Raw genomic sequence first — 13,289 nt, 5'->3', positions numbered from 1 at the left:
CATCTCCTCTCCCCCCAGAGCAGCACAGGGGGAGCACCGCAGCTGCTGCCAGTCTAACCCCGCCGCCCTCTCCCCGCCAGAGCCGCAGCCCAGCCTGCGGACGGGAGGCAGAGGAGCCATTCGCATGCAGGACGAAAGGCGTTCCAAGCTCACTTGGCTTTAAGGAACACGAAGCGCCTGCAGGCGTGACTGGGAGCTCAGCGGACAAGCAGGGGCAGGCCTGGCCAGGGCGCAGCAGGAAGTGGGGCTGGTCATCCAGGAAGCATTACTTCCCCCGCTCCCTGAGCAGCAGGGTGCTGGAGGCGCTGCCACCAGAGGGACCAGCGCTTGGATGGGGGCAGGCGGCCACAGCTTGGCCGATACAGGCTGCTCGGAGAGTCACTCCAAGAGAGAGCGGAGGTGTGCAATCCGGCTTCTCCAGCCACAGTGCCAAATCAGGACCCTGGCGCTTTCCTGCCAGGGGAGCGAGGGGAACCCACTGTGTTCCCATGGCGAGTCGCAGCACCGGGGGCACAGAGCTCCCTGGCACCGTTATTTCCCCTCCCACGGGGGCATCGGTCGCGGACAGAACCAGCGCAAAGGGGGAAGCGATCTGCACCGGGGTAGGCCTGGCAACGTTCACTTCCCCTGTAACTAAGGGCAGGCAGGGCAAACTACGCCCAAGCCACAACTCGGCCCTGGGTGTGCCGCCCCGGCCCTGTGCCTACGCGCTCCTCCTTTGCTCAGGCCTCTTATCGCTCCCGTCAATACACGGTAATTGTGCTCAGCTGGGGGAGAGGGTCCATCTACCCCGGTCCTGTTGCAGATGGGGGAGGGTGGAAATGGGGTGAGATTTTACCCGCAGGTTTGGGGTGGGGGGAACAAAGGGCCTGTGCACGCTACAGCGATGGGCTAGTAATGAGTTCGTTACACTCCCGAGCCGCGTCCTCACAGCACAACCACGTCTCGTGGCCACACCCCTCAGGCCGCTGGTGGGGGCGCTCTGGGCAGCGGTCCCATCGTGCATCAGCAGGCAACAGAGACAGGGGAAGTGCACACAGCGCTGCACCAACAGCTCTCAGGCATGACCCAGCAGGAGGAAATAAGACTGGCCAAACCACAGCCCAGGTCAGGGTGCTGTCACCAGCCGGAGAGCTTTACTGCTTACAGGAAGACGCCCACACACCAGCCTGGGCTACTAGCAAGAGTGACACATGATTCGCCGACAGGGTTACTGACCATACTGCATGTCACGGTGAGGGGCAGCCAGACACAATTCAGAGGCTACAGCGGACGCATGTTTCTCTGCTCTTTCTTGTTCTGTGTTTGGAAAGTCACTAGCCCACCTGTCCAGGCAGGTGCCATTCCAGGGGTGGGAACAGTTAGCTTCTTCCAGCCAAAAAGGAGCTAAACAACAACGTGGCCGGGGGAAGAAGTTTTCCCACTGCCTAAATTTCTGTTTAAAATACCAGGTGGCTTCAAGGGAGAGGAGGTGGAACCCCAGGGAGTGCTTGGCTGAGGATTTTCCCTCTGTTTTATTTTAACGCGCCCCAAGCGGACTTTTGCAAGTGCCTGTCACAAGGGCACGCGCTGCCTGAGCTTGGACCCTCAGCCTCGGCCTGCTGCTGGGTGCTGGAGAGCACGGCCGTGCATCAGCAACACGCCGTGTCTAGAAACTCTCCCTGTGGGGCAGGTGAATACCAGCACTGGGGAAAGGCCTGGGTGATTGTGGAGAAGCATTCAAGCCTTTTGATGTTTATCCAAATCCCTTTGAAGCGACCACTTCCTCAGCTCAACACCTCCCTTTGACCCTCCCTGCTGCAGCAGAAAAGCCACAATTCCCTGCTTTGACATCCTGCACCCAACTGAGGCAGAACCCACTGCAAGGTCTAATCGATCCGGCTTTCTGCTGGGGCCTGTTCCAGCCACGCTTCCCAGAATGGCTCAGAGCACACAAGAATTTCGGTGAGGCAGAGACCGTCAGGCCTGATCTGGACACAAGGTACTCAACGAAAGGAGGACCTGAATATTCATGTATCCCTGAAGACAGGGGCAGAGAGAGGGTGTCCATCTCCTACCCTTGCAGGAGGTCCCAGTTTCAGTATGGAGAACAGCCACAGACTTGGGCCTCTCTCAGAAGCAGATCCCAGGTGCGGTTGAATGAAAAGCCTAAGGCATCTGATAGGCACCCATTTCCCCCAGGGATGGCTGCGGGGACCACTCCATTGCATGGCCAAGGACCCACAGGCCAGTGCTGGAAATGAAGTTGCGGGGCCAATTTCTGCTCTGCTGCTAGGCAAAGAACTGCAGAAACTCCTCTGAAGTCAGTGGCTTGCTTTGAGTTTATGTTGGTCCATGTACTACATAACGTAAGGAAACGCGAGGAATTTGGCTTATGCCAACAGCTGGGGCACTCCTAGTTGTGCAGTTCTGAGCTCAGCTCTGCTGGGGGCCCGTGAATGATGGGGTTGTTTTATCCTTGCACCGCATTGTCCATTCACACAGGGGTTTGGCTCTAGTCTGAATTGCCTGCTTCCCTCTCCTGTATTTATTTGGGCCATTTTAAGCACATAAGTTATTTACTCTAAGGCAGTAACTCCCTGAAAGGAGCCATTAGACCATGTTGTGTCAACAGCGAAAGTATGTGGAGGGATAGTGGCTGCCGTCAGGGCCCTTTGCTACCTTAAGGATCTGAGCTTGTTGCAAGTACTCTCCTTTTGGGTCTCCAGAATTCACTGATGGCAGAGTTACATGCTGGGTTAGCCTGTCCCCAGACACTGCCTGCAGGGAACCCAGAGCTGCAGATCCCTGTTACAGCCTTCTACAGGGTGCAACATGCCCCTCACCCCGTCCTAGCCCAGCTCTGCGAGGCATGACCTCACCCTGCCGTCTGGCCTGGAGTCCCCTGCTCTTTCACAAGCACTAGGACAGAGGTTCTGCTGAGCACAAAGGCGTGAAGACACTTGGGGCGGGACTGCGGGAAAGCTCCTCGAACCCAGTCTTGTTTGCATCTGCGCCGCCTCCCCCAGAAATGCAGAGAGTTGAATTGTTAGGCCCTGATCCCACCACATGTTGACCAAGGTCAGCTCCCCCAGAGGCCAGCAAGTGGTGAGGGAGCTCAGCACATGACCCTTTGGGCTGACTAACCCTCTCCCCCCCGCCCTGGAGGAAGTGCCGTTCCCGCCCCTTTCACCATGGTCATTTCCCATAAAGATGATCCATCCTAAGGAGTTTCCAAAACTAGTGACCTGCCAACATGTGCAGCTTAGCTCGTCTAGGCCACCGTGCGGAATTAGCATGGAGCGGAGGCTAGGATCGAGGGACAGATGCATCTTTCAACAGCTGCGAGAGGCCCAGGGCTCAGTGGAAATGGGGAAGCCCAGAGGCGATGCAGAGCAAAGGGACAGGATGGGGGCCAGGGGAAGCATGACTGTGCGGGTGCCCTGGTGCACCTGATGGGTTTCTCCACAGAAAGCTTTCGGTTTCTAACACTCTCAGCAGGGCACGTTTCACAAAAGGGGAAATCCCCACCGGGGATGCAACTTCCCGACCAGGGCTGCGATTTGAAAGCTAGCACTGTTTATTGCTTCAGAGTGAAGTGTAGGTTTGAAACACGGCCTATACCGGAAACTTAACTTCTCAGCCATGCAAGAGGCCAACCTAGTCCTTCAAAAGTAGTTTCACTCTCAAAGTTCGCACCTCCCTACGTGCTTTGGTAGTGGAAGGGGAGGGGAAAGGGTGTGGGGATTACAGATGGCTTGATCCTACACCCACTGACTTCAGTGGCATCGGCTTTAAAGGGGATAGGCTTGAAGCCAGGCTGCAGGAGACCCGAAGCTACACATCTGCAATTTATAGTCCTTGGCCCCGTCTGTTGCTGGCACTGCAGAATTGTCAACAAGAGGACGGCGGTGGCGAGGACAATGCTGTGCAAACAGGAAAGAAACTTCCCACTCTGCCTCCCAGGAGATAAAAGCAGGCAGCAGTTTATGCGGTGGTTGCGACTGGTCACACTGCCCATGATGTTAGCCAAAACTAACTCATCGCACTGGGAACCAAAGACCAGGCACCTTTGGAATCACCGCCTGTGGAAACGGGAGGGAGGTGTTTGGTCACCGAGCGCAGCCTCCTGCCTCTGCAGCATGGCTCCGGGCTGGGCATTCACTAGGGTTTGGTCCAGTGGAGTTGGAGATGTGCTGAGCGATGGCACCCCCCACCACTTCCTTCAGCAGATTATCCCACTGACTAGCCGTTCTTAGCATCATCCTATTATTCTTAGCTACACCCTCTTGAATCATTGCTTTGCTTGCAGAAATCCGGACTCCCTTCCAATACCTGCAGGCTGTTATGCTGGCCCCCTCAGCATATTTAACGCCGTCGTTTTGACTGACGAGGGACTGACTGACAAAGATGAACCATAATTGGCTACCCCAATCAATGAAGCTCTTTAAACCCAAACCGTCACATGCCCTCCATTCTCCACAAACCCACCTCCTCTTGAGCCAGGCCAACATGGCCCATTTTGGGTGAGTATTGTGGGCTGGGGGTTTATCGTGAAGCACTCACCTATAAAGAATGACTTAAGTGAATCCATAGGTGCCAACTTCCTCTCTACCCAGGGGGTGTTCAACCCCCCCCTTCCCCCCCCCACACACACACTCACCCCCCAGGCCTCCCCCACACTCTAACACTCTACCCCTTCCCCCAAGGCCACCCCCCCCTCCCCAGAGCATGCCCATCCCTGCTCTGCCTCCTGCGTGCCACAGAACAGCTTGCCTGCAGTGGGCAGGAGGCGCTGGAAGGGGTGGGGAGAAGTTGATCAGCAGGGCTACTGGTGTGACGGGGAGGGGGAGGCGCTGGGGAGAGGGGGAGCTTGACTGCTGGTGGGTGCTAAGCACCTGCTAATTTTTTTCCCCCATGGGTGCTCCAAGGTTGGAGTACCCATGGAGTCGGTGCCGGTCAGTGCCTCTAGTTGGGATTATTTGTACTTCTATCTGACTTAGGGTTTCGGATAGCACCCATCTCTGTAGTATCTAGGCACTTCATGAGATGAAATTTTCTTGTAGTATTTATAAGACTCAACTTCCTTGCAGAGAGATTATGCACAACACAGCTGACTACTGACAAAAGAGGGGAAAACATTTCTAATGAGCTCTCCATCTGAATGTGTTTTATGTTTCTCTGTTATACTAGCAAGGGGTTTTCTTCTCTTTTTTTAAATACTTGCTGATAAATGTAGTAGACAAGAGAATAAGATGTGGGGTTTTTCTCCTGTTTTATTTGAAATTGTCCCCAAAGCTTCTCTGCTTTTGGAAAAAAGCGACAATTTTTAAAAAATGTTCTTGAAAGTTACTCCCTGCCCACATGGCTGGCGTGAGCCTGGTGAGAGAAGCCATGCTGAAGTCTATTTCCAACACAGCAGCAGTGTCCGAGTGTGCGTGCTGAGGTTAGCCATTCAGTGGTCCTACCCAAGCTTTGACATTAGCACCTTAGGTGCGAGTGTAGGGCACTAGCAGGAGACATCACACCTTTGCCTTCAGCGACAGTACAGCAGTGCTAGTGTGCATTAGCAGGGCTGTGGTTGAAATGGTGACACCCAGCTAGTGTGACTGTGGCTTTCACTACACTGTGAAGTGTGCCCCGGTGCAGCTTGTGCATCACACGGCCTGTACCCCAGACAGGGAGGTTAGAAAAGAATGGCTGGAATGACCATCACTGCAGTAAGGTGGGCATTGGAAACAGAGAGAGAGGTCTTCCACACCCAATGGTAAACACCAGCACAGAGTAATTAGGAAGGTAAAACAAGGGGCGGGCCTCTCTTGTGTACTGGGCCTTTCACCCTAGGGACAGGCTGATGATTTTATTCCTGGCGACTATTAGCACCTAGGCCGAAAACTTCCAAAAACAGAAGTTTGGAATTTAGCATGGCTGTTGGAGCTCATACATCTCATTTAAATCCTAATCCCAAACAAAAAGAAGTTTGCTGGAGATGCACAGACACAAAGATGTTTTCCTTCTGGGGTCTTAACAAATATGGTTAAGCTATGAGGAGGTTACAATTTACAAGGGAGTCTGGCAAGGAGTATCTTGTATGTAGACTGTTTTTAATTGGATTATGTACATCATGCTTCATGCCTTTGTTAACCGATTTAATGGTTCACCACTTAAGTTCACCACTTGCGTTACATTTAGTAAAGTAGTCTAATCATTTCCAGAGCTAGAACCAAATCGAGGGCTCGATTTCACAGAAGCCTGGAGCAGGAGAACTGTAAGACAATGACCTAGATGCATAAAATTAACAGTTCTTGACCTCAGAAAGGGGGGTGGGGAGGGGGCGGCAAGAGAAGAGGTTTTAATGATCTGCCGCATCTTCATACTTGTCAATTTTGTTTACAGCAGCTGAACTAAAATGCTGATTCCTTCACTAGCTTATAAAGACAAGTTCCTGATGTTTATAAATAAAGTCCTACTTGCATACTATAGCAAACTTGTTTCTCCATAAATAAATTTCTTTAAAGCATCTGTCAAGTTTAGTAGGCATCAAATTTGGTATCCCCTCCCCCCCCTTCCCTCAATCTGTTGGCACAGGCCATGTTACTTTCTAGGTATGGGGTTTTATGTACACGCACCCCCGCCCCAAAAGTCAGCACAAGCAACCCTGCCCCACACAAACAGCCCTACAGCAATAAGCTGGGGGTATGCACAAAATGGAGAGACAAAGACACCAACTCTCCGCTTCGTGTTTCTGAAGGAGCTCTGAGGCGGCGAATGACACACTAGCTGGCTCCTTTCCACGCTGAGCAGTTCGAGACCCTTGTCCCAGGGACTCTAGAGCAGGGCTCGATCAAGGGAAGGGCTGGCTTCCCCCCACTGGGCACGGCCCCCCGTTAGAAAGGCCAGGGTGCCCTTTTCCAACAGCCTTTTACGCTTGGACTGCCCGTTGCCCTCCAGAATCACCCGAGTCCTCCAAGTGTCACAGTCAGCACCCCTGGAGAGGCAGGCTCGTTCCTTCCAAAGCGGCAGTATTGCTCTGCGGCTCGCTGCTAATGGGCATGAAAATGCAGCGGGAATTACATGAGCCAGTCGGCCCCTCCGAGATTGGGGTGATCCCCTCCCCCCTCTGCAACGCCTCGTTAGCCAGAGGTCACTACCAAGCAGATCTGCCACATCACAGTGCGTATCCACTAAGCCATCGGGGGCAGGCCACGCACTGCATTAATGCCGAACCCTCTCTCCTCTCGCACGATCAAAGCTTATGGTGATCTCTTGCTGTCTTTCTGACAGCAGCCACTTTTGGGTTCCTTCCTTGACAAGATAAAAACGCTTCACTGGATTAGCTTTTATCCTTTGCAAGTGTGCAGTCAAGCACGGCCCCCAAGCTAACGCACTGCGCGACTGCCCATAATTCCTGCCTTGTGAAAATGTGTCAGGCAAAACGATTAAATGGCTGCCTGCTTAACGATGGGACGACAGTTGCATTCACTCTGATCCGAGGAAGCAATTACCTAGGAAATGGGGGTCACAGGCCCCTCTCATTTACCTTAATTGAATTCCAATATCTGCCTCAAGCTGCCTTGACCTGCCGTGTAGCCTCCTAAACACTACTTAAAAGAAGCTAATCAAAGCAACCATCTCCATTTTCACACTTGCACTACTGAGCCCCAAGATCACCCTGCGCACCGGCCAGAGAGCAGAGCAAGAGAGCACGACTCCAGTGCGCTGGCACCAGAAATGCCAAGAACGGGAAGGCAGCAGCAAGACAGAGGACACAGCAGGCTCATCTCTTTAAAAGTCATCTTAAAACCCTAATTTCAGAGGAGCTAAGTTTGTGAACGACATGGCAAATTGCCTGCATTGCCCTGTGCCATCGGCGGCCAAGGCACAAACGCCACTGCAAAACATTAAACACACTTGAGAGCGAGACACCCATGCCAAACAACCAAGACACATTCTTGAGTCTGTCAAAGCGTTTCCATGTGTCCCTGCACATGTAATTCAAACTTGGCCCCCACAAGGGGTAACGTCAAGGAGTCCGAGCCAAAGCTTTGATCTACCTTAGAGATTTTGGGGGCCAAATACATAGTTAAAACCATCAATCCAGACTCTGTTTTGAGAGCCACTGTTTTCCTGGGGGACACACCAATTATTGAGAGTCCCACATTGACAGTTCACAAGACAACAACGATGAGGCTATTACCAGGGAAGAGAAGCCAGGTTTGCCTCTGCTCCATTAAGAACAATGGACAGAACTGAGTGCTGACAGAACGGAGATGACAAAGTAGTTCGGGGAAGTTTCTTTTAGCTTAAGAGGGCACCATGAATAATTACTTTTAAAAAAGTATTAGAGTTTATTCTTTGAAAATCAGACTTCTAACTGACTCCATGGTTGTGTGCATCTAGCTCCAATAGACACAAGGGCTCTGTCTACAGATGGGAATGGAATAGTAGTACTCAACTACTGCCCATTCTGTTAAAAAACAACAAAGAGTCTGGTGGCACCTTAAAGACTAACAGATTTATTTGGGCATAAGCTTTCGTGAGTAAAAACCTCACTTCTTCGGATGCATAGAGTGAAAGCTTTCACTCTATGCATCCGAAGAAGTGAGGTTTTTACTCACGAAAGCTTATGCCCAAATAAATCTGTTAGTCTTTAAGGTGCCACCAGACTCTTTGTTGTTTTTGTAGATACAGACTAACACGGCTACCCCCTGATACTTGCCCATTCTGTTGGGATTTTGAGTAAATACCTGAAGTACATCAAATGTAAGGCCTATTTCGAGGCCGGATCAAGCAGAACAATTGGCAAAGGTAATTCTATCACTGCTAGAAACAATTAAAACCATTGCAGTGTTCAACTTTTGGGATCTTAGTGATAAACACCCGGAACATTTACATGAGTAACTTAATGCATGGAACACCAAGTCAATCATATTTACGGCACATTTCACATAAACAATACAACAGAGATATACCTGATCTCAGGTGGCCAGAAGAAGGGCTAACACATCCAGACCAATTAAAAGAATAAAAAACAATCAAGAACAGCCCCAAATCTCAGAAAGGTTTAGCTAGTTTCCCATATTGTGCTTAAATATAGATTTTTTTACAAAAATTTTGCATTTTGACTGATCTCAGTAATTTGATCTGTAGCAGCAACATTATCACCAGCTGCTAAAAGGAGAAATCAGTCCCTTTCCCCATGGCTGATGAGGCTTTGAAAGAAGAGTAAAAAGTGAAGCACTAAGAACAGATGTTTTCATCACATTGGCAGCACCTCACACCGTTTAAACCCACCTCTAAAGTCAGTTACAACACTTAGAGCGTGCACTGCAGGAGTGCTCAAAGACCTCGTTTAGGATCGGGGCCTCACTGCACTGGGTTACAGACACATGGTCCATGCCCTGAATCCGTTTTCTGATTCCAAGACCTACTTGATCAAACTGGGAATTTCAATTTGTAATGTGCAGCCCTCTGGCAGTGACTAAGGTTCAGAGAAACATTCCTGATTGTCAGTATATTTGCAAGCTGCCATTCTTCAAAGCCAGCTAAGTGCAGGGTTGTCTCTGGTCATGGTAAATGATAGGAATAAAAGGGGTATACACACGGTGAGAGGCAGATTTGGAAGTCCACGTACCCCGATGATAGCATTCAGCTCTGTCATTGTCACTTGCTTGGCACGCTCAACAGCCTGGGCAACCTGCTGTTGGTGCTAAGGGAACAAAATTTCAAAGGCACATTAGAATAAGGAATGTTTCCAAACAGAGAATGTAAAGAGAGATCAAAGAAAGCCTGGACAGCCAAGTCAAGGGGCAAAGGCATCAGCAAGCTGCCATCACTTTACTTGGTGAGTTTGCTCATGAAAATGAGGCGCTAAGGACCAATTGGATTCAGTTCCCTCTGAAATCAACAGAAGAGACTCTCTGGCTCCACTGGGAGTTGCATTGGCCCAAAAAGCTTTGAGCAGTACACAGAGCTGGACACTATGCAAGTTTCCTTTTACTGCTCTGACAATGCACATGCATTGTCTGCCGTGTCTGCATCCGTGGCCTCTGTTAAACAGAAGCGGACTGTCTTGCCACATTGTGATTGCGCATATTGCAAAACTAACTGTTAAACAAGTCCAAGACCTTTTCCACTTGTGCCATGAGTAAGAATTTGAACCCGAGTCTAAAGACTTGTAGCACGAGTGGGTCACATCTAGCATAACCTCTCCTTGGCCCAAGATGACTTTCCAAATTGTTCTCATCAATATCAGCACTATGTGAACAGAAGACAATCATACAACAACAATACACATCCATTCCCTTACCTCTTGTGACAGAAAAGGCATGATTTGAGCTAGAATTGTATTCAATCTTTTAGCAATCTCGGTCTAAAAAAAAGGAAAAGAAAAGACCTCATTTAGTTTAGTCAAAAATCACCTTGTGCGGACGTCAGAAACATTAAAGCATTTAGAAACAATCAAAGCAAGACTTTTCAGAATAAAAAAAATTTCATCCCCAAAACCAACCATTTTCCCCCCTTTCCTCCCCCCTTCCATAGATCACGTCACATAAGGAACAAATTTTAAAGAGGCATCAAGAGCACAAATATATACCTTCTCTAAATCTTTCATGCCAGGTGCATGGAGGAAATAAATGATGATTTATTGATTTGGCAAATTTTGAATTCCCTTCCTTGACAAGAGCTAAAAGATGCAAAACAAGATTGGGATAAACTGAACCAGTTTCATGTCTGTCTGTATTTTTTACCACAATGGTCTCAAGAAAAAATAATCTAAATGGTTAAAATACTGATGTTATCCAAATTAGCAAGGAAGCATGTGAAAAATTTTATTAGCCTAACGTGTCAGTTTCATATCAATCTCCCTGCAGCTGCTGCAAGGACATTGTGGTTATGCTGGCAGATCACTTAAGCGACAGCAACATCCACAGGTTTATGGAACCCAGTCACACAGACACTTAAATAAGCTAGGTTGTAAAGTAGCACAAAGACCAACTTGGTTTTATTCACACTTTAGCAATTAAGCCTCATCCCAGCATGGAGTTGTGATCCTTGTCCATTTATCTAGGCATCTAACAAAGCATCTAATCACCATGGCATTTCTCAACTCAAATCGACATTCTCCACTCATCTGTTCATTTTAGGTTATAACTTTGTTTGAAAGGGAACTTTAAAAGATCACTGTTGCGTTCAGATAGCTTATCTACAATTCCAAAGTGGAGGTGGCTTTGAGCTATGCAGATTAACATAATTCTGAAGAACAGGAGTACTTGTGGCACCTTAGAGACTAACAAACTTATAATAAATAACTTAATAAATTTGTTAGTCTCTAAGGTGCCACAAGTACTCCTGTTCTTTTTGCGGATACAGACTAACACGGCTGCTACTCTGAAACCTGTCATAATTCTGAAGATTTATCTAAACATTTCTGCAGTTTTTGAAGAAATTTGCTTACGACAGTTCATGTCTTTCAAAGGTAAAATGAATTCTGCATTCTCAGCTCAGATCTGCATATGACAGCCTGTTGAGATCACATTGCATTCACGCTACTTATTTCCAAGTTTTACAGGCTTTCTTTAATTAAAGAAAAGCTTTACATACAAACCCTGCACAGGTAGTTAGTCAATGGTGAACCTTAGGTAGTGCTGTGAACAACCAACATTTTACCCTGATCTCAACTTTCATCCACAATGTTTTTTAAAGTCATTCTAGTTAATTCTGCAGCACTTGCATCACATTCAAGAACTTTAACCCGAAACCATTTGCACCTGTCAGCTGACCACATAACTCAGAAGTTTAATAATAATGTTCTCCACTGTCAAATTGTGGTTTTTGCAACATCTCTGTTGAGTAAAATGTTTTAGGTTAAGTGAAAACCTAGATTTCATATGAGTCAGCAGTTCATATTTTAAACTTAAATATTATAGACCTGACTCTTCACTAAAACCCCTGTACACCACTCTACCATTGAAAGAGGACCTTAAAGTGAGAGTGAATGTAATGTACATCCACATTTGGCAGTGATCCACATTTGGCAGTGTAAAGGAGCCTTAAGCACTGGGTCTTGGAATAGCTGAGAAGTAGGCCGTAGACTCAGTTTAAGACACAGATAACAGATTTTAAGCTCTCCAGAAAGGAGAAATCCTAGCTATAGGGCAGTCCAATGCCAAGTGAAGGAGTTATGGAACAGAAAGTAAATCAAATGTTGCATTAGCTTTCCAAAGTTATGTGCCTGTACCAAGCACAGCTTTTGGGTCTCACACTTTGGGCCCTGGTGTGAGGGAGAAATGATAGACTACTTAACTACCACCGGATCTTGTGTGATCATAAGGCTGCACGGAAGAGACGCCAAAGCCCTATATCAGAATAGTTGCAGCGTCACATTAAAGGTGTTTCAAGAAAGTAGGTTTTGCCACGACAGCTTCAGTCCAGGGGAAAAAGTTACAGGTAAAATTTTCAAAAAGATCTAACTTCCATTTTCAATAGCGACTCAGACACTTGGAATCCTCAGCTCTTCGTGAGAAACCAATGGGACTTCGTCCTTTTTGAAATCTGTATTCATGAGCAACATGCCAGTCGTAGGGATGTGTGGCGGGCCAGTCAAGCACTCACGTATTAAGAGGAGGAGCACATTATAAATGCCCAGGCAGAGGATCACCCACGTATTTAGGCACTGAAAATACATCAGCATTAGACCCACCCACCAGGCATGTGGCCTGCTCTGAAACAGCGGGGAAGAGCCAGTGCTCTGCCACAGCCACAACACAGCCCTGAGGAAGAGTCGTCGTCTCCTTTCCCTAGTCCACCCACCCAACTTTTACACCAGGCACAGCTGAAGGCGCCATCCTTTCTGTTGACTGAATGGGATTCCATTCACAGGAGGGTGACGGACATGAGATCACTTTCCCTGATCCGGCTGCCCGCCTCTGCAGCGAGCCCAGTGCCTGCTGGCCAAGGGAGCTTACAGTAATGCAAACTGATGTCAGTCAGTCACACATACTATAGCATCACTATGCCAAAAGACATTAGCATTCAAACCCAAAGGGGGCGTGAGAGTTCTCCAAACAACTGCTCTTTTTAAGACTGGAAGGGGGGGGGGGGCAGCCCTGTATTCCAAGGGTTAATATCAACAGCCTTGCCCACTAAGACAGCTGTTAAAACAGCTTTTGATCCAACTTAAACACGCTCTGAACATCAGTAAGAATCCAAGAAATACGGCTTCAACAATGGAGGCTGGTCGAAAGCACACTGGAACACGATCAAACATTTAAAAATTCCTTTTGATAATTCAGAGCCGCTTGTTATCA

General features: G+C 48.5%; 1 protein-coding gene across 9 annotated transcripts in view; it reads right to left on the bottom strand.

Moving 5' to 3' along the window:
* The window catches only part of TLE3 (TLE family member 3, transcriptional corepressor), a 46,182-nt gene that overhangs the window by 18,529 nt on the left and 14,364 nt on the right, over window positions 1–13,289 (bottom strand). For 5 of the 9 annotated variants that reach the window (XM_054041645.1, XM_054041647.1, XM_054041646.1 and 2 more), the window contains exons 5-6: window positions 10,289–10,351; window positions 9,584–9,688 (exon numbers count right to left, since the gene is read on the bottom strand). In XM_054041645.1, coding sequence (XP_053897620.1) covers window positions 9,584–9,688; window positions 10,289–10,351 — 168 coding nt within the window. The remainder of the gene's footprint in view (window positions 1–9,583; window positions 9,689–10,288; window positions 10,352–13,289) is intronic. The other 4 variants (XM_054041648.1, XM_054041650.1, XM_054041649.1 and 1 more) reach the window with 1 other exon arrangement.

Source organism: Malaclemys terrapin, chromosome 10, assembly GCF_027887155.1.
Source record: "Malaclemys terrapin pileata isolate rMalTer1 chromosome 10, rMalTer1.hap1, whole genome shotgun sequence".
NCBI lineage: Eukaryota > Metazoa > Chordata > Testudines > Emydidae > Malaclemys > Malaclemys terrapin.
This window is presented reverse-complemented; position numbering and strand designations above follow the sequence as displayed.